This window comes from Rhipicephalus microplus, chromosome 1 (assembly GCF_043290135.1).
Source record: "Rhipicephalus microplus isolate Deutch F79 chromosome 1, USDA_Rmic, whole genome shotgun sequence".
In the NCBI taxonomy this organism is placed as follows: domain Eukaryota; kingdom Metazoa; phylum Arthropoda; class Arachnida; order Ixodida; family Ixodidae; genus Rhipicephalus; species Rhipicephalus microplus.
In genome coordinates, this window is record NC_134700.1 from 251846768 (window position 1) to 251871066 (window position 24299).

Consider the following 24299-nt stretch of genomic DNA (forward strand, 5'->3'; position numbering starts at 1 on the left):
TACCAGCTGATCACGTATGTATCGGTTAATAAGTAGTTTTTCCAATTTTCGTTGCGCACTCGCCGCGGCATGTCGTCCCCCACTGGGCGTCCAGAGAGAACTGCAAGCCCCCAGAGATCGAAACACACCTCGCTTGTTTGTGTTGATGATGATGGCGGCTGTGTTGGTGAGCGCCATCTCTTGGATTTTTCTGCAACAAGAAGCACTCTGCCGGCTAGGTTTCTGGTGTTGTCCACGCGATGGCGCTTTGCACAAACACGCAAACACGGTGTGCGCTTGCTTTGCTTTCTTTGTTCCTTTGGCGTCGTGCATAGGTGTTCTCTGGTTGATCCGTGCCGTACAGCTCTCGTGTCGTTTTTCACGTGTTGTGTATGTGTGCTTGTGCTGCTTCGTACTTGCGTCATGCCGAAGCTGGGACAAAAGCATCGAGAGCTGAAAATAGAGGAGAAATTTGGACATAATTCGCACTATTGAAAGTGGCAAGAAAAAATCGGCGCTGGCACGCGAAAAGGACCTACCATTAATCACGGTGTGTGGAATTTGGAATTCCAGAGAGAAGTTGCTCGGAAGTGCTGCTGCAACTGCGAAAAGGTGCCGGCTACGCGGTTCGGCGTTTTTTGATGAGAGGAGGCGCTGGTGAAGTGGCTAAAAGCTGCACGGTCAAAAAATCTGCCTATCAACAAACCCCTGCACGTGGAGAAGGTCCTGGTTTTTGCCTCGCAGCTCAACCATGACAACTTCGTGTGCAGCAATGGCTGGCTGACCAGATTTAAGGCGAGGCACGGCATTACCACGAGGACTGTTTCGGAAGAAGGTGCTGCTGCTGACGTGGATGGCGTGGAACAGTGGCAAAATGGTCAGCTGAAGAACATCTTGGAAGACTACACACCTGATGACATCTTTAATAAGGATGAATCGGCGCTATTCTTTAAGCTGCTACCAGACAAAACGCTCGCGTTCAAAGGCGAGACGTGCACCGGCGGCAAGCATGCAAAAGACAGAATATCAGTGGCGTTTTGCGTAAGCATGACAGGAACCGACAAAACTCCGCTCCTAGTGATTGGAAAGTCGGCAAAGCCTAGATGTTTCAAAGGCGCCCGGTTGCCATCAGGGGTCATCTATCGCAGCAACACCAAAGCACGGATGACGGCAAAACTGTTTGAGGAGTACGTGCGCTCCATCGATCGTCGTTTTGCGGCTAAGAACAGAAGAGTTGTTATTTTAGACAACGCTTCGGCGCACGTCGCCCTGGACAACCTGACGGCTGTGAAGTTGTCGTTTCTGCCACCAAACAACAGCGATTGCCCAGCCCTTGGACCAAGGCATCATTCGAGCTGTAAAACAGCTCTACAAGAAGAATCTGCTGCGCAGATTTCTTCTCGCCATTGAATATGGCAAATCATTCTCCATCGACCTGACTGGCGCGATTCACCTGCTCGAATACTCGTGGCGGCAGGTTGAAGCAACGACAGTTTAAAATTGCTTCAAGCGTGCTGGCTTCAGTGTGTGTGCGGGCGACGCAGATGACGCCAGTGACACCATCGACCAGACTTCGGACATCGTAGACGAAGCTTGCAAAACTCTGCTAGCTGAAGTGCTGGAGCGGCAGGGCGTTACGGAAGGCATTTCCTTCCCCGACTTCAGAGACGCAGACAGCGATGTGCAACATCTACGGACATGTCCGACGAAGCCATTGTTGCCTCGGTTGTCGAAGTATCGCCAAATGATAGTGATGAGGACATGGAAAGCGACAACACAGGTGATTGACACAAACGACTTCAATTTTCGGATCGTCCGTGGGCCACATCTTCCAAGGAAGGGCGCTTCTGTGTTGGGGGACGACATCCGGCGACTATAACGACCCAGCGTGGTGCCGGCTCTTCTTCCCTGCACCGGTACCGGAAGGGGCACCGGCGATCTAAACAAGAAAAATTACTCCCAGATGAGACGGGAGCACGTGTACGCCCCTGAGGCGGTTTGAACTGCATCGGAAGGGCAGTTGACGTACAGCCAGCAACAAGTGCGGTCGCCGGTGTCGCGAGTCTCGCGTAGGCGGCGAGCATGGAGTGACCCGCGCAACGTATTGAGACAGCTGCAATTCCGGGCACCCTCGTCGTCTACCAAGCCGGCGAGACCTTCAGCGGCACCCGTCAACTCCCCTACGTGCACCAAGAGCTGGCCTGGTCCGTATGGAACTTTTTATTGTGACTTTTTTTTAAACTGTTAAATTATTTTAACCAGCCTTTTTTTTTAAATATTTGTAGTGTGCGCTGCGTCGCACGTTGAAATTCAAAAGCGCCACTATGAGCATTCTGTAATTATTGCCTTGTATCTCCTTTGATTCATGTCATTAGTTTAACATTCCGCGTATTTGTCATTAGTCTGTATCTTTTGTAGCGTTTTTTTGCCCATTTTGTTATGTAGCTGTTTTTTCTATCGCGCGTATCAGTTTTCCTCCTTTGTTATTTTTCGTTAACTCCTGCCTTTGCCTTTGTTTCAATTAAATGCTTGTTCGTGTGTAATCAAACTCCGTGTCTGCTCAATGAGTGCGTCGGTCAGGCCCACACATCACCACACGTGCAACCCCGCACGGGTCGGCCAAACCCGCAAATAAATTCGAAATGTGCCACTTCGAGGCCTTTCAGGCGTCGCAGGCCGAAGCGTAAAGTGGAAGCCTGCGAGTATGCCGCACGTCGATGTTGGATCGGCGGGGCCTCACCCGAAGTGCGTGACAGTGATCCAGGTCCAACAGTGGCCGAAGCTGCGCATTGCGTCAGCGTCATGCGGGTATTTGCAGAGAAGAGGGGGCTGGCGGAAAAGCTGGCTCACAGCATAAGTGAGTTTGAGGCCGTTGTCGTTGCCGCTAGGCCGCCGCGTCGTCAAATGAAGATTACAGACTATCACGCGAAGTTAATAAATTACTGCACGTTTTTTGTTCTTTCATCGCACACCCTGAAGGTTTCTTTTTTTGACAGGTAAGTGAGCGACCTGACACTATTTCGGTTAAGCAGTACTACCATTTAGTACGTACTTTTTTCGAGCTCCGGCCAACTATGGTTTAACGAGGTTTCACTGTATTGTACGCGTAACCTCAACAAAAGGTTTGAGATTATTTAGATTGTTCGCAGTCCTTCGGGCACTGCTTGCGCAAGGCAGCGTTACACGCATATTAGTGCGATAGAAAAAGTGGAAAGAAAAAAACGCGCGTGCCATTACTATTACAACTTTACGAATTCTTGCTATGGCAGTCATCCCTTCACCGGTGAAACTGATTCTTATTTTTTTTATCAACTTATAAGGTTTGGCTAAAAGCTTTGCTGTTATAACATATTGTTACGGTTGAATATAGATGACTGGGTTTATCTACAGAGTGAGGATGAGAATGGGCAACCCAAAGTAACAACGGAGTCCTCAGGCTACACCAGACAACCTCGTCCTCTTCATCACCGGCACATACCACAGCCCGCCCTATACCTTAGCAATCCCCGGTTCACAGACAAAGCTCGCTAGGCGAGTTCAAGTCATTGGAAGGATAAAACTTGAGGTGAGCCACGTGCACCAACTGCATTTCACTTGATCGAGGAAAAGGTGTCGTCAAGCGTGCCATGATGTACGTCAAGTCGCTCAAGCGATCTACAATGACGAAGGGGCCTGTATACTGCGGTAAAAACTTCTGGCATAAACCACATTTTTGTTAGGAGATCCACAACCACACAAATTTACCTTTGTCGAATGAAATGGCATCATGGTGTTGATGGTACCACTTCTTGGAGCAATCTTGTGCAGCCAGTGTGCGCAGGCGAGCAATTTGGCGGGCTTCTTCAGCCCGGCACAAGTCCATAAATCTTTCAAAAGTGGCGGAAGCGTTGCAAAGTCCCAACGGCATCACACTAAATTGGTAGAGTCCATCAGGCGTCACAAGAGCGGTCTTGTCCTAGTCTGATGGGTGCATAGGTACCTGCCAATATCTTGATTGAAGGTCTACTGAAGAAAAGTACGAAGCCGAGAGTAGAAAGTCAATTACGTCGTCAATCCGAAGCAGTGGATATACATCCTTTTTGGTAAGGGCATTGAGTCTTCCGTAATCAACGCAAAACCACCAGGAACGATCTATCTTTTTAGCCAAGATGACCGGTGCTGCCCACAGAATACACGATTCTTCAACGATACCCTTTTTTTAGCATTTCCTGAATCTGGTCGGCAATAACTTTGCGTTCTGATGACGACACTCAGCAAGGTTTCTGCCAGATCAGATGGGCAGTACTGGTGTCAATCCTATGCTGAGCGCGAGAACATGGTAAATGTACTGGCTTCTCTTCAGGTGGCGTAACGTCTGCTGCTCGTGTGACCGCAAAGTGGCGCTAATCATGCTTACAACCTGCGACTCGTAAGAGCAACTGCGCTCGCCTGAGACTGTACTTTCTCCACTTTCAGCGTTGTTAATGACCGCAATAGAATCTTCAGTAGAAACATTGAAGACGCCGAGCTTCATTCCTTGAGGGAGCACAACTGGCATTGTTGAACAGTTCAGTTCCCACAGAAAGGTTGCTCCTTCATCAACCAATACCAAACAACGACGAACGAGTATGCCTTTCTTAGCGCATTCATGCACTTTTGCTGCACTCGTGCACTTCGTGCAGCAAAAGATTATTTCGAAATATCGCTTCCTAACTTCATAACAAATGAGCCTGATAAGTTTTGGCACTACATAAAAGATAGCAAGAAACCAGTTACTCAAATGTCAGTTGACGGGAAGCCGGTGACAGATAAGTGTGAGATTGCTCAACACTTCAACAAATATTTTGAAGATGTATTTTCTAGCGCAACTGTATGCGCGTGTGACGGCACATTCTCCAAACAATTAGATATGAGTTTTGTATAGTATGCTGTGGTATTTAATATGCTTCTTAACTTGAAAACTAAGAGTTCTTCTGGGTCCCGATGAGATCCCTAACATATTTCTCAAACGATATGCCGAGCTTCTTGCAAACTTTCTTGTAATCTTGTTTCATGTCTGTCATCGCTGCACAACTGCCTATTGACTGGAAGATAGCCCGGGTTGTTCCCGTGTTCAAGAAAGGTGACAGGACACAAAATTATCGTCCTATTTCACTGACATCCCAATGCTGCAAACTTATGGAACATATTATAGCCAACTGTGTTCGTGAATTTTTAGAAAATAATGCTGCACTAACAGAAGATCAGCATGGCTTTCGAAAAGGGTATTCAACGATAACCCAACTAATAACAGTAGTTCACTCATTCGCTTCATCTCTTGATTCTAATGGCCAAGTAGATGTAATATTTCTTGATTTTAGTAAAGCTTTTGACAAAGTTCTGCACAATAAACTAATCATAAAGCTTAGAATTGTTGGCATCCCTGAACACTTCATCAGATGGCTTTCTGCTTACCTGACTAACAGGAAGCAATATATTGACATTGGAGGTGAACGTTCTGAAAGTTTGGCAGTCACTACAGGGGTGCCACAAGAAGTGTCCTAGGCCCCCTGCTTTTCTTGGTTTATATTAATGATATTGTTAGCGTAGTAAGCCCTGGTGTTGAAATTCGATTATTTGCAGACGACTGCATATTTTTCAAAGAAATTTTTCATCTTGATGATCTGGTTGAGTTAAATAGCAATTTAAATAACGTATTGCAGTGGTGCGAAAAATGGGTCATGGTTTTGAACGCCGATAAAACCGTACTTCTCCCTATAACACGTAAAGAAGCACCCCTGTCTTTTACTTACCAGCTTGGTTCTTCGCCACTTAGGCAAGTCGATAGCTATAAATACTTAGGTGTTACAATAACAACTACCTTATCGTGAAATAAACATAAATATTTCCTCCTCTGCATTCAGAAACTTTGCTTTGTAAAACATAAGCTTCATAATGCCCCAAGCAATGTTAAATTACTGGCCTATTATTCTTTAATAAGACCTAAATTAGAATACGCAAGTGCAGTATGGGACCCATACACTCAAACTAACATCAAGTGCCTAAAAAAATACAAAGGAAAGCCGTCCGGTTCATTTTTAACAAGTTCTCACGAGTCGACTCTCCTTTTGAAATAATGAAAGCCAATGGCATTTCCCTTCTTAGCACACGTCGAAAACAGATAAGAATTGACCTTCTTCTGAACCCCAAACTTGCGATTGACCCATCGCCGTACCTGAAATCGTTATCAACCAGACCCACAAGGCATCATCGCGCCAAATCTCTAACACCCTACTTCTGCAGGACAGACGCTTATAAGTTCTCATATTTTCCACGCATGGCCTCAGATTGGAACAGAACTCGGGCATCCTCAGAGAATCTATTTCTCCTTCACTCTAAATAGCATTGTCCTGAAAATTCAGCTTTCCGATCTTTTATTACAGCGTTTTTCTTTTCTTTTCGTTTTCTTTTTGATCTTGTATGTGCTGTACTTATTGTATACTTATGTATTCATTACTTTCTTGGCTTGAACGGTGAAAATAATTGTGTTTATTGTTTTGTATTTGTTATGTATTTATTTTTACTTTGATCGCACAACATATGAAGTATGAATTTGTGGTGTTTTTTCTCTTTTGTCCGGTACATGCGTTATGAAATAATTTGCTATGTCACTTCTTGTGTTCACTATGAGTGTATGAAACAGTCACCCCAAACAATCTTTATGCCACTTATTGTTCGACTATGTCCCCTTGTAACTGCCCACCTGCTTGGACCTAAGGGTCTGCAGTATGTAATAAATAAATAAACGATGGCAGGTTCAACAACGGCGTCAAAATATGTGGCAGATACTGGGGCGAATACCACAACTGACCTCACTGACCATGGTGGCACTGTCAGTTCATCGGAAATAAAGCATCCTTCGCGGCCTGCTACGGTTCATCGACGAGGGAAGAAACAATGTCACCGCTGACAGAAAGTTCACCAGTTCCAAAGTCAACTAAAGCGGCACACCTTTGGAGAAAGTCAACACCGAGAATAACATCATGGGTACAACGTTCCAACACAAGAAATTCTGTTTCCTTTCCCGCCAATAAGATGTTGACGGCACAAACTCCCACAGGATGAAGTACTTCCTCACCAACGCCACGAAATCTGGTTGATTTACCCCAAGAAAACATAACTGTGTGGCCAATGCGATTTTTGAAAATAAACTCATAATTGATATTGTGGCACCAGTGTCCACCAAAGCACTTGTACAAAAGCCATCTATTAGCACACGTATCTTATTCTTGTTCATTATAACTGGCGGAGGCATCCGAGGCAAATTCTGTTGTGCGACCTCACCTTCATCAGTCGTGCTGGCTGGTTTCCTGGCGGCGGCAGTGATGACAGCCGTCGTCTGGGTGAAGGCGAGCGATGCAGTCGGCCAGAGGGAGGCGTCAAAATACGGTCGGAAACGGGAGAACTGCGACGGCGATTCTCTCGCCGTGAGCTAGTCCTGGAATAGGCGGGCCAATGACCGTTGTTGTTACCAGTGCCCGCTGGAGGAAACGCCGATTGGAAATCATATCGGGATGTCGGCTTTCTCTGTCGACAACAAAACCGAGCTATATGCCCGGCGATACCGCAACGGTAGCACACAGGGGCTTTGCGGTATTCATTGTACTACTCCTGGAAGGCATTGCGCTGACGTGATGGTGGCACAGATGCATCTTCGCTCGGGTCATGATAGGTGTTCGCTGGCGGGAGTAACTGAAACGGTCTTTGTACCTTGGCAGCGGGTAGTTATTGCGCTGTGGCCTCGGTGGTGAGGTGAGGGTGGCCTATAGTGTTAGTCATCGACGCCTGCTGCGGCAATTGACACAGGATGGCGAGAGGGAGGCGGCGCGGGTGTAGCTTGGTATGGCGTCGGGCGAGCGTGTCCATCAAGCTCTTCTCGAACGATCTCGCGTATTGTCGATGCGAGATCACGCGGCGTGTATTCGTCAACACTAGCCACTGTAGTTACATTCGGTAAGCGACCGAACATGGGAGTTCTTCAAGGTCTCGAATGTGCATCTTCAAGGTCTCGAATGTGCGACAGTCGCTTATGCCGTCGGTTACCATGCCAAGGCTCTTTGTTGATGAGGAACTGATATACGTCCTCGGCAATGCCCTTCAACAGGTGGCCAACTTTGTCCTCTGACATAGAAGGGTTGGCGATCTTACAGAGCTTCAGGATTTACTCAATACAGGTCGTGCACCTCTCTCCTGGGATCTGAGCTCTGCAGTAACATTTGTTCCGCTTGCTTCCTTTAGCTACGGAGTCTCTGAAGCATGCCCTTATTTTGGAAATGAAGCAACCCCATGACGTGGGGGCATCTTCGTGGTTCTCATATCACACGAGCACTCTGTCAAAAATACTACATAGGTCAGCTGGGTCGCCGCGTCCCACTGGTAGTATTTGCTCACCCGTTCGTAGTGTGTAAGCCAGGCATCCACATCCTCGCCAGATTTGCCACTGAATGTGTGAGGCACTACCAGATCCTGACGCAACCAGGGACCAGCAGCGCGCGAACCTGGCACTAGCTGTGCTACTGGGATTGGTGGAAGTCTGCAGCTGAGGGGTTCCGGTTTACTTCTTCGCCATGAGATATCTCAGCTGCCAGTGGTAACGGAGGCAGTCCAGCAAGGCGGCGGCTTCGTCGTAGATCGGGAAGAATCGTGTTGCTTGGTTGATTACCCAGCGCCTCCACCACGAAACTTATACGGTTGAATAAAAGATTACTGGGTTTATTTACAGAGTGAGAATGAGAATGGTCAATCCGAAGTAAAGATGAAGTCCTCGGGCCACACCAGACAACCTCCTCCTTTTCTTCATCACTGGCACATACCACAGCCCAGCTTATACCGTAGCAATATATAGAGTCGCATAATGAGGCATGCACACAAACGCCACCTCAACAAGATGTATGCATCAACCGAAATAAATGTGATCGAACTGATGTGATATGGACGCCGTTGTGTCTTTTGAGTAGCCTACGCGTGTTGCTCGGTCGATGATAAAACTCAACTAAATTTGGCGTTGCACACGCAAACTGGCATTTAGGCGCAGCTTGGTGCAGCAGGTCAGATTGGCGTAGAATGGTGCAGCACTTCCACCCCAGCAATGTCGACTTTTTTATTCCGACTGCTTGTCGATTGCTTTAAAGTGGTGGTGGTAGAAAAATTTTTTACAGGAAATGTACCAGAGTTGTAACATATTGCATGCTTGGGTAACAAGACCCTATTCCGGGATGCCAATGAAGTTGGCCGCTGCTCGAGCGCGCCTCACCAAGGAGCGTTGAGCATCCAAGGTCGAGCAGCCGAGCAGGTACTCCCCTCCCAAGCCTCTCTAGTTGGGATGGGGAAAGGGTGTGAAAAAGGAAGGGAGTTGGTGGGGCACGAAGCGACGACGTGGTAGGTGTCGGCCAGGACCTGGCAGGTCGAGCAAGCGCCACATATTTCCGTCAAAAAAAATGCCTGGCGACAGCCAGACTGAGATAGGTGTTCATCTGGAGGCAGCGTAGTATTCGCTCGTCCGCTTTTTCCAGACCACGTGCGGGGTCCGGGTAGAGGCGGCGTGAAGCCCGGTAATAGGCAAGAATTTCATAAAAGGACGTCAGATTCGTATTGCCAGATTCCAACTCTGGACATGGAGAGGCATCGGCCCAGATGAGAGAAGCGCGGGCAGAGGCGTTCGCCGCCTCGTTGCCGAGCAGGCCGCAGTAGCCTGGGGTCCACACTAAAACGAAAGGGGTAAAGGCTGAAGCGCCAAGAGGCTGCCAAAAGTAGGTGAGCTGCCAGCGGGGCGATGAAACCCTGAAGGTATTGGGAACAAGCTGAGGGAGAGTTTGTCAGGATGGTGCGTGAGGTGGGATGCAAAGCTGCAAAAGCGACGGCAACCTTCTCAGCTTGCATCACAGTGTTGGCTCTAAAGGAGAGGCCATCGACGAGTTTCCCCTCTGTGATCACGGTGGCCGTGAAGTGACCCGAGGGGGAGGGGCCTCGAGACGTCTACGTAGAAAACGCCAGGGCGACCGTAGTGTCGCGCCTGAAGGGCCACGGAACTTGCTAGTCTACGGCCGGGATGTAGCTTGGGGTTCATGTTGTGGGGTAGTGGTTCCACCCATAGTTTTTGCTGCCAAAGTTCCGGTATGGGCGTCAGAGTGTCTTGGTCGCTCGTCCGCTTTCTCCAGTCCACATGTTATCAGCATTGAGGTCGAGCCTGAGTAGTAGACGTCACCCTGAGGGCGTCTACGACAGACGATTAATATGGCTAACACGATGAGCTTCCCGCAGCACTGCAAAAAAATTATGTACCCCCAGTGCTGCGAATCGGCTGTTGGGGGTGGCAATCGGAAGGTTGAGTGCACGTTTGTATACTTATGTATGTTGAGGTTTTCCTCAAGGGAAAGTGCCTTCCGCTTACACGATGCCATTAAGGCTTGACAAAGATTGAATTGACAAGTTCAACACTTGGCGCACACAACCGCGACTGAAGACGAGTCACAATGTGCGGCGATGGGACTGTCACGCACTTCTCGCACTCCGTAGTGAAACTCCCGTTGTAAGCACAGTGATTATGGCGATAGCACTCTTCACAAATGATCATCTCGGAGCGGCTGCTCCAACTCGCCCACAGCTTCTTGCAGTCTGTTTTTCAGCCAAACCAGGCCAAGACTGTCAAATTCCAAATCAAAATGGCAGTGCTTGAACAGGTTCGGCGGATTAGGCTGCGACGCATCATGCAAGAACGTTCTCACAGTTGCGATGTAACAGCCGGGTTCGCGAGACATGGGATTCTATGAGAGCTATGCCAGGACCGATGAAAGACAACGTAACAGCAGAAAAAACACAGCAGTGAGGAACGCAACAGCGCAGTTCCACTGTTTACGGCCCCCGAGCTTGGAGGTTGTTGTACATCTTCAAGGCCACGTATTCAGCCAATACACTCAGGCCTGCTAACTCTACCAATGGACTTGTGTATAGCCTCGAAAACGGTTCAAAGAATTTCTGAACGCTCCCTGTCGAAGCTTGTGAGGAACATGCTAAGTCACATACAAGAAACGGTTGAGAATTTTCGGGTTGCACAGAGCTAGGCGACGACTTAATACATCCGAGGCGGGCGGCAGCCATTTGACAGCAGCGATGATGCTGTTACGTAGCGGAAGTTGCTGGCAGCCGTGCGCAGATCGGTTCTCTATCCATCGACTCGCTTCTGGCATTGAGGCCGTCGCTCCAGATATCCGACTCGTCCAGAAGTCGACGCCTAATAACGCCGGTGTACGAAACAACGGGAAAATGCCGACAAAACACTGTATAAGTTCCGCCTTTAGAGTGGGTGGGCGTTGGACACACATGCACTTTTAGAGTTCTGTCAGTTTTGTTGTCGTCATACATGGTCATGTCAAGAGCGACTGGTTTCGTCCACAGCGGTTGTGGCAAACAGTGTGTGCGCTGGCTGTGCAGGTACTTCCGAAGCTTCCAGCACACAGTTCTCCGCCATCGTGCAATGGTTTAGTAATGAGGTTTCTATCACCTGCTACGACGTTGAAAAGTATTCAAAACAACTGAATTTTGGCCTGTTGGACACTGCGAAATTAGACTGGTGGGAATTTTACGAAAGCTAATCGTCCTTGTATCAGATTCTACTGTGCATTTACATAAACACCTCCTAAATTCATCTACACTATTGATGGGTTTGCGAAAAACCTGCAGCAGGTTGAGGACCTATCACGCACACAAATTTCGATTTCCTGGAGACTCCTACAGACTTGGAAGGCATACAAATATGCTCACAGTGTTTCAACGAAGAGAAAATACCAACAGAAGTCATGAACAAAATGCTATATTTACGATAAAAAGCTTGAGTACGTTAGGAACCCCCAGATTATTTTCTGAAAGACATAAGTAATGATTTCCTGCGACTGAGGTTTGCATGATCCACTGTACCTTTTTTGCAACTAACCATTTTGAAAAACTAATGAGAAAAGGATGTGATGGCCCTAACGTTTGGAGATCATTAGGAGAATTAGTTAAAGATGATCATACACACCAATAGCCAAGAAGATGTCATTGACATTCATTGCGGTCTTGGCTGACGTCTCCATAAAAAGAAGCCCATTCTCTTCAGAGTAAGCTTGTGCCTCCTACAAAGATGCGAAAAGAAAAAGAAAAGTTACAAGGTGCAAAACTACAAATAAAACAAGTACATCACTCGCATATATATAAATGCTACACTATATAGTAACTTTACTCTCCATGAACATTGCTTTCTGAGAGCTACGAATAAGGAGCATATATTCAAGACCATACTTGCAAGGCAAAGATTAACCTCTTTAAATATTTAAACCTTTAAATATTTAAACTCGCGTAATGAACACGCATAATAAACGCACCCCCAACTTCAGTCACCAAAATTTTTACTCCCCCCCCCCACGCATAATAAACGCAACCCCTACATTAATCCACTGCAGTCCCACTAACCGACATCTGGCACCTCCTCACCCCTTGGATCTCTTCAGTTTTTGATTACTTTGCCAACCCCCTCAACCACCTCGGCTCGCTCCCTCTCCCCTTCGCCCATCCCAGTGTGCCATGCCATCCCTGCAGTGCCTGCCCTAATGCTTTTCTTTCTATTTGTAGTAAACGCATCCCCTACATTCATCCACTGCAGTCCCACTAACCGCCACCTGGCACCTCTTCATCCAGTGGCTCTCTTCGGTTTTTTTATTACTTTGCCAGCCCCCCTCAACCAGGCTCCCTCCCCTTGGCAACCAAGCAGGTTGGTTGCAGTGTGCTTATTGCTTTTCTTTCTTTTTGTAGGCGGCTCCTCCCCCATCTTATCTGTGCGCCAAAGGGGGGTTCAAGAGTTTTGCCAGTGTAGAGACATCTCGGCTGATAAGCACAGTGAGGGAAGGTCACCAAACTGCCTGCTCTGACCAAGGTCACTTCTTAGGAACCCCCCCCCCCCCCCCGCCCTTTTTCTTTTTAAATAAGATTTTGGGGACTTTCCACACAAAAATTTTGGTCTGTCTGTCTGTACATTTGTCAGTTTGTCCACTCTGGCATCAGGTACTCTAAACTGCCGACCCCATCTGCAGCGACCACGAATGCTGCTCAAGGATGAGCGTTCATGCTTGTGCAATTGTCAATTAAAAAGCAATTATTGCGCATGTCTGGGGCACCATAACAACACACATATATTCTGCATATGCATCTATTACTAGAAACCACATACATAAGTAATTTTAAGGACTGTAGCGCTTATCACGTTGCGCTTACCATGCAACGCTTGCACGGAACGGGAAGTGTTTCCAACGCTTTGCTAAGACGAGATGGCGGTGGCACCTACCAGTCACCTTGCGTTTTACACCTTATCACCTCCGAGACAAGCGCACACGGCCACGCGCTTTGTTTTCCAAAAGAAACTGCCAGATGGCTCTCATGGCTCACGCGTGACATGACTTGATGCGCTCGTAAGCCTCCGCTGCCCACTCGAGGCACTCTAACGCAGCGCCTCCAGAATACCATTTACCGATTTTCTTGCGCAGAACATCAAATAAACGTTTTGTTCACTCTCTCCATACGCAAGAATATCGTCTTTCGGCGACATTTGCAGATTACATTCAGATACGGGGCCAATTTTTTTAGCCTACTGCTTTTTCTTCACTCCAACTGTCCCTGCATTCTACCTTCCTCTGTTCCGCTTTTGGGCGTCCCTCCAGATCACAAGCACATACCACTGTTGCCGTTAAACAATCGATGGCGAGACAAGATAGTTGCAAAGGTTCTTATGGCGTGCGCGGGCGGCCCAGGGACAGCTAGAAGAAGATAGCGCAACCACCGAAGATGAGTAAAGTGCAACAAAGAAGCCATTTCCAAAGAGTGCATGCGTATGTAAATTGCGAACGGCTAAGCGACCTAACTTTCTTTTTTGCATTACCACATTTTTCCTTCTCCCAAAAAAGTTTTCATAAAATTTACCCCGCGTAAACGCACCCCCCCACAACTTTGCTCAGATTTTTCAAAAAAAAAAAAAGTGGGTTCATTACGCGAGTAAATACGGTATTTAGAAAACAGTGTGGACCCACTAAAGGTGTTGAGAGTCACCTATACACACATAACGAGGTAGGAAAAAAATACTTTGTCTCACTGAAAAAAACCTTGTACCAATTTAAGAGAGGTTCCAAGCTATAAGCCTGGTGAATTTCAGGTGTATTGATTATTTGTTACACGGACATTCGATTCAAATCTTTAAAGCCATTTTTCTCAAAACATATTTTACATACTAGTGATACGCAAACAATAATAGCTTTGCCTCTAACCCATATTTCTACATAAAATTTTGTGTGCTGTTTCTTTATAGGCGGAGCTGTGCATTCAAGCAAAATTATTGATAACGAGCTGTAACTTTTTGTCATACGGCCAACTGCGTGCAAAGCAAACTTGCCAAATATAAACTTTTTCACGCTTCTTATGATAACGTGCCTAGGCTTCAAGATATCATGGTCATGAAGGTTAGATGCACACAGTGTTGTCCTCAGTACACCGCTGCTAAGTCACGTTTGAGTCACACAAAATGTTTTCAAGTTATCACTGTTGGCACAACATGCATAATTTGGCACTTCTTGATTTCACAAATTGAATTTTTTTACATTTTTAGCTATTTCATCTTCTTAATCTTAAAATTTTCCAAAGCCCTACAAGCCAGAACCATAATTGTAACTTTTGGTGTAAAACAAATTTTTTTCTCGAGGGTGTTGACCTACCTTAAGTATGATGAGAGTGACAAGTGGTCAAAAATGTTAGGCTTTGAAATTTCCTATAATTAGTTCATATAAGCCCCTAAACAAGCTTTTGAACATAAATATAATTTTTGTTGTGAGGGTAACTTGTTCATTTATATTTTAGGTAACTTGTTCATTTATATTTTAGGTAGTGCTTCGCAACGGTGCAGATTTTTCACGCATAAATGTTTTCATGGCAAAGCATTCCAGTGAAACAATCTTTCGAGGGGGATAAAGTAGCCCTTTTCGTTCATTTCCAATTGTTCGAAATTTTGACTAATTTAAATTCGTGTGGAAGTGAAATTAAATTCTGTAATAATCATTCAAATATTTTAAGTGCTCAAATATCTGTACATATTTAGTAATTACACGTGTCAGCGGAACGAAATCTGCTATGAGCCACACAACAGCCTTTTTCAACACTAACCATGCTTCACTGCATAACACCGTTAGACAACAAAGCTACCACTGAATGCACTGCAGTCTGTTGTTATTGAGAGTCCGTGCAGGTAAAGATAACAAGCCCAACTTTACACAACCAAGGCACCACACAAAAGCAATGGCCTCCCTTCCTTTACAGTAGACAGGAAGGAACGTCTTGCTGCAAGCTGCTCTGTTTCCTTGAGGCCTGAAAATTTGTAGAATTAACCTCGGTCATTTATTATTTTCATTTCAGTGTGTTTATGGAGATATTTATGGCTGCGGCCGTACAATCTGGAGAACTGGACACACATGGACACATATTCTGAAACGCTCATGAAAGGCTGCACTGTCACCTTTCTCATAGAATTTGATGTGTTCAATAAATTAATCCCCCCTTACCTGTGACATCATTGCTCCAATGGCCATCGATTCGATGAATGTCTCACAACACGGGAATGAGCATGCAGCATGAGTGCAGAGCGATCAGAGTGGAATTCTCAAGTTTGTACTGCCTCCTACACAGTAACCAGGCTTGGCTGCGGCTACGTGAAATGGCTGTGTTGAAAAGTTTTCAAAGTTTTTGTCATAATTGTTCAGAAGGGGGGGGGGGGGGGGGGGGGACATGGCTTGTGGAGATATTTGCTGCATACGGGGGTGGAAGTGGACTTCAGTGTTTTGGAGCCATTCGGAAAGCAAGAATAGTGTTTTGGAGCAGTAAAAGGGGAGTTTTGGAGAAGGTTCGGAGCATGAAAAGGAGTGTTTCGGAGCAATGCAAATTAGTTTTGGAGCGTCTTTCAAGCTGCTCCAAGTATACCAAATATAATTTGGGATACTTCAACATACATACTTTACCCCCAAATTTCATGCCTAGTTGTATTGAAGTCAAAATCACTAGCATATTTTCATAGCACAGATTCATTGAAGTACGCAGTGAAAACAACAATTGTTTTCTGTTCGGACAGAAGTTGCACGATCCTAAGCCACATAATCAAATCTTCCTGCAGCTTTAACTCTATAGTCATGGAACCTTCCAGCCGATACCTTGAAAGATTTGCATCGCGAAATCGAGGAGTAATCACCACCGTATCACTAAAGAGCGGGCCCACAAAGGGCGCAGACAAAGACGAAAGCAGCAGCGGAGCAAGTGCGTCCTTGCCATGGCGTCACATTGCCACGACAGCAGCGACGCCAGTGTTCATTCTCAGGTCTAATAGTCAATCCGCAGATGATCAAAATTCGATGTTTGTATCATGACTACCATGAAGAAACAAAACAAAATCAAATTTAAAAGCCTATGAGCAAGAAATGAGAATTCTGTTTTCTGCACAGTTGTCGAGCTTGTTGTCGAGAGTGCACCCACTACAAAAACAAAACACTGTCGGATATTATATCGGCACACAACCAACAACCAGACAAGGCTTCCTCCACCTGTTGCTCACATACAAGTGGTACTAGGATCACCCTAGCGGAGCAGTGAGGAAGAACAGTGACTGCACGGCCAGGACTGCGTCATCGCAGGGCAAGATGCCATTTCGTGGTGCAGAGGACCGATCGACAAAGTTCATACTATATAAAACTACCCACAGGCAATGTCACGATGCAAAGTTACAATGTAAGGCGACAAAGTTGCTCATGGGCACTTCGCAGGTGATGATCACAGGAGAGGCATTGGAAAGGGGCACACGAATTGTTTTTTGAAATGGAGCATCTGCACAGCATGCAGCATTGTGGTATTCACAAATGTGACTACCATGACTCTCTGCACAAATTGGCGAGCTTTTCTAGATGATTTACAAACATCCAGTGTTGCCCAGGCATAAAGCACAATAGCCTAAACCAGACAGTATTAAAATGCTGACCTGGTGCACAATGGCAGAGGAAGGACAATTAGGTGCAGAATGGTGCAACTGGTGTAGTACTTCTACACTTGTCCTCCTAAACATCATCATCGCAGCATACATTAGTGCACTCAGCCACAGTATCAGACATCTAGATAGGTCCATGAAAGTGAAAATAGAATCTTACATAAAAATGCATTTGCATGCTATTTTATTGGCTCCATCAGTTGGACTCTTCCTGGAGGGATGAAAAACTAAGCCCACGTAACATGCTTACAGGAGGACCGATGACATAAAAAGGCAATAGACGAATCCACACCAACACAAGAGCACTATGAAGCTACCAGGGAGGCCTTACTTTTGAGTGCATGAAGCTACATGACAGCCTACACCTTGTAACAAGATAGCAAGCACAGATCTCAGACTATACTTTCGCAAGCATAAATCGAAAACATGTCATAGGTGTGAATGTAAACATTCGACAGATGTCTGTCTAGTTGGGTATGAAAACTGGAAAATTATTTAAACTCCAACCGAAAGTTTGTGAAGAAACCTGACGTTTAGAACCACCCCACAAGTGCTCTAATACTAATTAAATCTCCCGCACAAGCTACTCAGTTTCATAACCTTCAGTCCCACATGAGCCACAAATTTCATGATTGATGGGAAACTCAAAACAAACTTGATAAATGTTGAAGGTTTGCTGCTACAACTAGGATGGCAGCCGCTTGACTGCTGGAAACTCGCATGCATAGATCACCCGGCAAGATCCGCCTACTCTAAAGACAAACCCTCCCCCCCCCCCCCCCCCAAAAAGCCTATCCACATTATATGGGTTCAAAGTACAAATCTAGTAGAAAAATGGCATTAGAATAAGAAGAGTAAAAATCCTATGCATATGCTATTGTTTAGCAGCAAGAACATATTTCGACACACTTAAATACTTGGGTGTTGTTTTAGGCTATCACTTGCAATGGAGCGATCAAATAAACATTGTGTGTAAAAAACTGGCTTTTAACTGTTATGCACTAAACTGTTCTCAGCATTATTTTTCTTTTTCCTTATTTCATTGCACACACTTTTGTCTGTTTCATGCACATCCCGGTTATGTATGTGAAACATGAAACCTAACATACAAAACTTATTTTAGGCACGTACCGCAGTTACAAATATATGCTCTAAGAAAAACATTACTGCCATTCATTAACTACCCAGTGGAGTTCTTATTGATAAACTTTGTATTCTTTCATTTTCAACACTGAAAAATTATAAGGCTATCTGCCAGTTCACAAAGTATTGCAAACTTTCCACAGCCCAACACTATAATCAACTTCCCGCATGCAAAAATCAAAGAAGCAAGCTACTTTGATGTAAATCTTTCCAAAACAATGTTTACACGAAGAGCTGCAACCTTGCATGCACTCTCAGGAAATAACTATGTGCAACTTTAACCTTGCTTGTGAATATTTTTTTTTTTTTGTCTTGTGAATTGGAACACTTTCCTTCATAGACATAAATGTTGTCAAAACTTGCATATTGACAATATGTATAAAAGCAATCATTTCATGACTAATCACGTGCATTGCTAACCTTTATATAGTTTCTCTGTTGGACCAACTGCTAGCCACATAGGCTATTGGCCCAAATATTTTGTACAAATTTCGTAATTATGCCTAAAAGAAACACATTGTCATCTTGTTTTAAAAAAATTTCAATCTATTTGCACCTACTCCAGCCAGGAATTTGGCTATAGGCACTGGGCACCAGCTGTTATACAGCACCAGCTGTTCCCCTATCAAAAAGCGCCCCAAGTGGCAGCAGGGATGGCACTGGCATGTAAAGCAAACGCTGAATAGGCTCCGCTACTCTTAGCATCATATTCGAAGAGCACCTTTACATGCCTTTTGTATTTTTTTAAAGATGAATTCATAACACCAACCTTAGCTTTCTGTCACCCTAAATTTCAACTAGTGTAGTCAAATATATGTAGCTATGCCACACCTAAGGTAAATGCTGAAAACATGAAGGCAAATAATACCTCAAGCTCCACAGCTCGCTTTGAGGCCAAGTCAGCCTTGTTGCCAGCAAGTGCAATGACAATGCTGGGACTGGCCTGACGCTGCAGTTCCTTGACCCAAGTCTTGGCTCGGCCAAATGTGTCCTGGTTGGTAATGTCGTAGACAACTATGGCTGCCTGCGCACCTCTGTAGTACATGGGCGCCAGGCTGTGATAGCGTTCCTGGCCTGCTGTGTCCCAGATCTCAAACTTCACCGTCGTGTCATCCAGACATACCGTTTGCGTCAGGAATGCCGCTGCAGGAACACAGGTGTCACCACTGTCAATGTTTGGTGTGGTGACGCAAGTCTCCACACCAAATATGTGAGGTATTAGAGATTGCAGCTTCGTCGTCATCATCAGCCTATTTAACATGTCCATTGAATATGCCCACTGCAGGACAGTGCCCCTCTCTCCCGATTGCTTCCATTATACTCAGTTTTGCACAAGCATACTTATTTTTAGGTCTGTTTCTCAACTTTGTCACCTTGCTTAATCCTGTGCCACTCTCGGCAAACTTTGCTAACCCTTATCATACCATTGCTCTGATGGCCAGCTAGCTGCCCTACAAATAAGTGGCCTGCCAAGTTCCACTTTCTATTATTTCCCCTGAAATGCCCACTGTGTCATTTGACACATTGAATTTAATTGTCAAAAAAGTAATGAACCTATCGAGGCTTCATGGAAAAGCAGTTATTGCATATTTGACACGTTCTAATGAAACTTATAAGTGTGGCGGTTTGGGCTAGTCGGTATGACATGGCAGTTTTAGCCTAGAACAGAACCACCACAATCTCTTAGTCATTCTGTTCTCGCGCTATAACTATCGTCATGTTATAATGAAGTTACATTGAGGAACACATTTAATCACTTTGACGTGGGCCATGCAATATATTAAGTAAAAGCTTAGCAGAGCTGTGCTGCCAATGCCCAACGCATCTGATTGATTCGATTGATATGTAGGGTTTAACGTCCCAAAACCACCATATGATTGAGAGACGCCGTAGTAAGGGGGCTCTGGTAATTTTGACCACCCGGGGTTCTTTAATGTGCACACAAATCTGAGCATGAGAGCCTACAGCATTTTCACCTCTATCGAAAATGCAGTCGCCCCAGCCGGGATTCAATCCCGCGACCAGCGAGTCAGCAGCCTTGCACGTTAGCCACTAGACAACTGCAGTGGGGCCCAACATGTCACCGTTAATACCGTTTCGGTGATCACTAGCAGCATTTTTTCCATTGACTCGGCAGCTGTTACTTTGCTTGTTTACAACAACAATGCTGATGATACGTTTTAACAATACCAGTTTCGAACATATACCGCTCTCCGGTCAGTTCGCCATGAAAACGGGGAGCAGGAAGCCCTTTTCATGGATACGTCAACGTGAGATCGTGTGCAGTGTTCTCGAATAATAAATTTACCTGGCTTTCCAAAACAATTGTGTGGTCATCAAAAGAGAACAAGGCACTGCTAGAATAATAAAAAAAAAGATTACTGATATTTAAGTGAAAACATAAGCTGAGCTGCTTTTTTGTTTTATTTTTTATTATTGTGTAATATCTATTAGGTGTAGCTTAAAATGGGAAATAAAAGTCAATCTCTTGCCGTCAAAGAAATTAGGAACAAAAAAATATAAGCATCGTAACATTCTTTCACTGGAATACAAACTAAATAACATAGTGAAGAAGCGTTAGACAAAATAATTATAAGAATAACAATGCCACTAATGCATAAGAATGCATAAAAAAGCATAATTGTGCAAGAAAATAAAACAATGAAATTACACTATGATGCATAAAATCAGAAGCAACTACATGAAAATTAGTAACTTCCGTCAATGGTGCTTGGCTGCAGACCAAATGCTGACCAGTTGCTGCTGAACCAATGGCGCATCGGCGCTCGTAATATTGTTACGTAAAATGAGACGGGACGTGGCTATTTGCCACAGTATTGACACCGATGAAATCAGAGCACAGCACACATCGTCGACTTCTGTCCACAGAATGGTCCACCCTTCATGCGATAGCTGCGTAGCATTACCCCCCAGCTGTAAAAGCACCGGCTCAGTGCGCTTCATACGTGTTCTTCAGAAGGAGGGCAGTATGGTTTCAACTTACTGACGTGGACTATGTCACTGGAGGTGTTTGGAGACAGGTTAGTCCTGGAGACTGGAACAACCAACGTCCGTTACCCGTCGTATGATACGACAAGGTCCCTTGTACTGAGATAGCACCTTCTCTGACACTCCAACACTATGAACTGGGCACCAGAGAAGAACTAGGGAACCAGGTGAGAAGTCAACATCAACATGCTTGCCGTCGTAGAGATCCTTCTGGGTTGCTTGTGAAGCCAACAGCCTTGAGCAGGCGATCTGATGTGCGTGGTCGGCACGAGCAATAGCATCATGTGCGTATTCACTCAGCGAAAGTGTAGCAGTCTGTTGCAGAGTGTCCAGTGGTAAGGTCGGATTATGGCCATAGAGCATATGAAAAGGTGAATAACCTGCGGTGTTATGACAATATGAATTATAGGTGAACGTCACGTGAGGTAGCGCTAGATCCCAGTCATGGTGATCAGATTAGACATCGCGAGTATGTCTGTGAGGGTGCGATTTAGGCGTTCGGTAAGGCCATTTGTTTGAGGATGGTAGGAAGTGGTCAGTTAGTATTGCAATGAGGAAGAGCGGAAAAAGTCGAGTACGCGTGACAAAAATGCATGGCCACGATTGGCGAGCAATTGCCGAGGAGCCCTATAATGTAGAATTACATCGTGGAGCAAAAAGTCGGCAACGTCAGTAGCAGTGCTGGTGGGGAGCACTCTAGTGATGGCAAACCTGGTCGCATGGTCTATAGCAATGGCGACCCGCTTGTTCCCAGAGTTTGATTCAGGGAACGGTCCGAGGAGGTCTATACCAACACGGAAGAAAGGTTCGGTAGGGATGGAGATTGGGTGAAGTTGTCCAGCAGGGGGTGCAGCAGGTCGTTTTCGATGTTGGCATTTATCACAGGAGGCCACGTAAGGTCGAACGGACCGCGCGAGACCACGCCAAAAGAAGCGTGGTCTGCGCCAATGCCGTGAGCAATGTGACCATGCCGTGACCGCTAGCGTCTGTGCGCACTTCTGTAAGAGCATCTGGGTAGAAATGTCCAAGTATTGGTCGTGTCGTTAGAGCGATTATCAGTCACGATTTTCTGTGAACGGCAGCGTAGATGTGCGCTCAAAATAGATAGGTGGGCGCCTTTGTCAACAAGGGCATACACAGGAACGCTGTCGACTTTTACTTCAATGAGACTGTAGTGTGTGGGCAGCGTTAGTAGAGGGTTTTCGGGCGCCGATATTGTAGTTACACCTCCGTAAGCTGCAATATCTAGTTTTCCTGCTGCGATCAACCAGAGAAGCTTGACAAGGAAAAGCGCCGAGGCGGCGGAGAGCGGGATTGGCGGCGACCGGTAGAAGGGTTGTCAGTGGAGAGAGGCTCATGAAGATGCGGCGAGTAAAAAGACGATGCAGCGGCTGAACGTCCAGAAGTGGTAGGGCGCATATAAGTAGGGTAGCTGTGATGTGGTGGGTTGGACCAGCGGCGACGGCAATAACGAGAAATATGTCCAGGTTGATGACAGGAAAAGCAGATAGGCTGGTCGTGAAGGGTTCGCCATTGCATAGGGTTCCGGAAGGGCAATGATTGAGATCGGCGAGCGTTACCTGAGGAGCATGGGCGTACTTCAGGGTGAGTCCCGGGACATGCTGACAAAAGACAGAGATTAGTGAACTCCTGCCTGACCACAGCTTGAATTAAGGTAACCGATAGCTGTGATGGGTCAGTGGCTTGGATTGTGGAAACAGGCTGTTGAATGGGAGCTGGACAGGCAGCTTCAAGCTCCCGACAAACAATTTGTATGATATAGTCATAGGTGAGTGGCTGGTGAGCAGCTTCACACGATGAAGTTGCAGCCATGTGAATCTGCGTGATACGGCGGCTCTTGGAATGTTCAAACCGCCGGCTGTCTGATGATTTCATCGATGATGGTGATGTTAGTGTAGGCAAGCAGGTTGAAGCCATCGTCAGCGATGCCTTTGAGCACATTCGATACCTTCTCGGGCTCGGGCATTTGTTCGTCAACCTGGCGGCAAAGGGCAATGACGTGAATATAAGCGACGTAGGATTCGGTAGACGTCTGAGCTCAAGTAGCCAACTGATTTCGCGCAGTTATCTTTCATGCAGCGGTGATCTCTTTGAAAGTGTCCAAGCTGGTAGTGTCGGCTTCGTGCGTCTCGAACCACAGCCACGGAGGGCCATCAAGGTAAAAATCATGTTGGCAAGCATGAGTGTCGGGTCCCACCTATAGCCGGCGCTGATCCGTTCATACACGAGCCATTTGTCAATGCCAAGGCCATCCTGTTCGGAAAATACGCCAGGATAATGAGCAGGAGGTAGGACAACGTAGATAGGAGTCACAGAAGAGGCGTGTGATGAAGACGATGTTCCTTGAACTTGTGATTTGGTAGGACCCGTGATGATGCAGCCGTTTCGGAGTTTCGTGATGGGTACTGGGAAGCAACAGCACCTCCACAACAAATATGTTACGTAAAATGAGACGGGACGTGACTATTTGCCAGTGTATTGACACCAATAAATCGGAGTGCAGAACACAGAGCGGGCAAGCCAGTCCTCATTGTCTTCTGTCCGCAAAATGGTCCACCCTTCCTGCGATAGCTACGTAGCAATATATTAAGAAGCAAGAACTCAAGTGATGAGACAGGAAAGTCAATGAAGTAGTCGCCACATTTTAGAAGTGGGTCACACAGTAGTGACTTGTAAAGACAATAAAACTGCATTCGTTTTGGTGGTGCATCCATTCTTCGACAGCGCTTCCATTGCTTATTGGCAAATGAACTGTGTAATCCTATTTCGCACAGACTGACCTTCATTCTGCCCCATACAGCCTCAATGATATTGAGGTCTGCCCTTTGGAGACCCACCTGAGGCACCACATCCCTCACATGTTGACGAGCTCTTGAACAACCTTTGCAGTGTAGACAAGTGACAGGTTTTGCTGCAACAGGAGGAAGTCCCCTCCAGTATAAGGCCTGTCCAACGCGCATGGTATCATGACGTAATTGAGGATGTCGCAATACATTACCATGTCAGTGGTCCCTCAATGTGGTACGAAACTCCCAGCCCATAACTGGATATAGTGGCCAAAAGATTAACAGCTGTGAGTCTAGTCGATGCT

At 46.0% G+C, this 24299-nt stretch overlaps 1 protein-coding gene across 2 annotated transcripts in view; it reads right to left on the reverse strand.

The window, feature by feature from the left end:
• Positions 1–24299, reverse strand: part of Rab5 (RAS oncogene family member Rab5) — a 37416-nt gene that overhangs the window by 4607 nt on the left and 8510 nt on the right. For both annotated transcript variants that reach the window (XM_037435042.2, XM_037435040.2), the window contains exons 3-4: positions 19047–19321; positions 12014–12107 (exon numbers count right to left, since the gene is read on the reverse strand). In XM_037435042.2, the coding sequence (XP_037290939.1) occupies positions 12014–12107; positions 19047–19321 (369 nt within the window). The remainder of the gene's footprint in view (positions 1–12013; positions 12108–19046; positions 19322–24299) is intronic.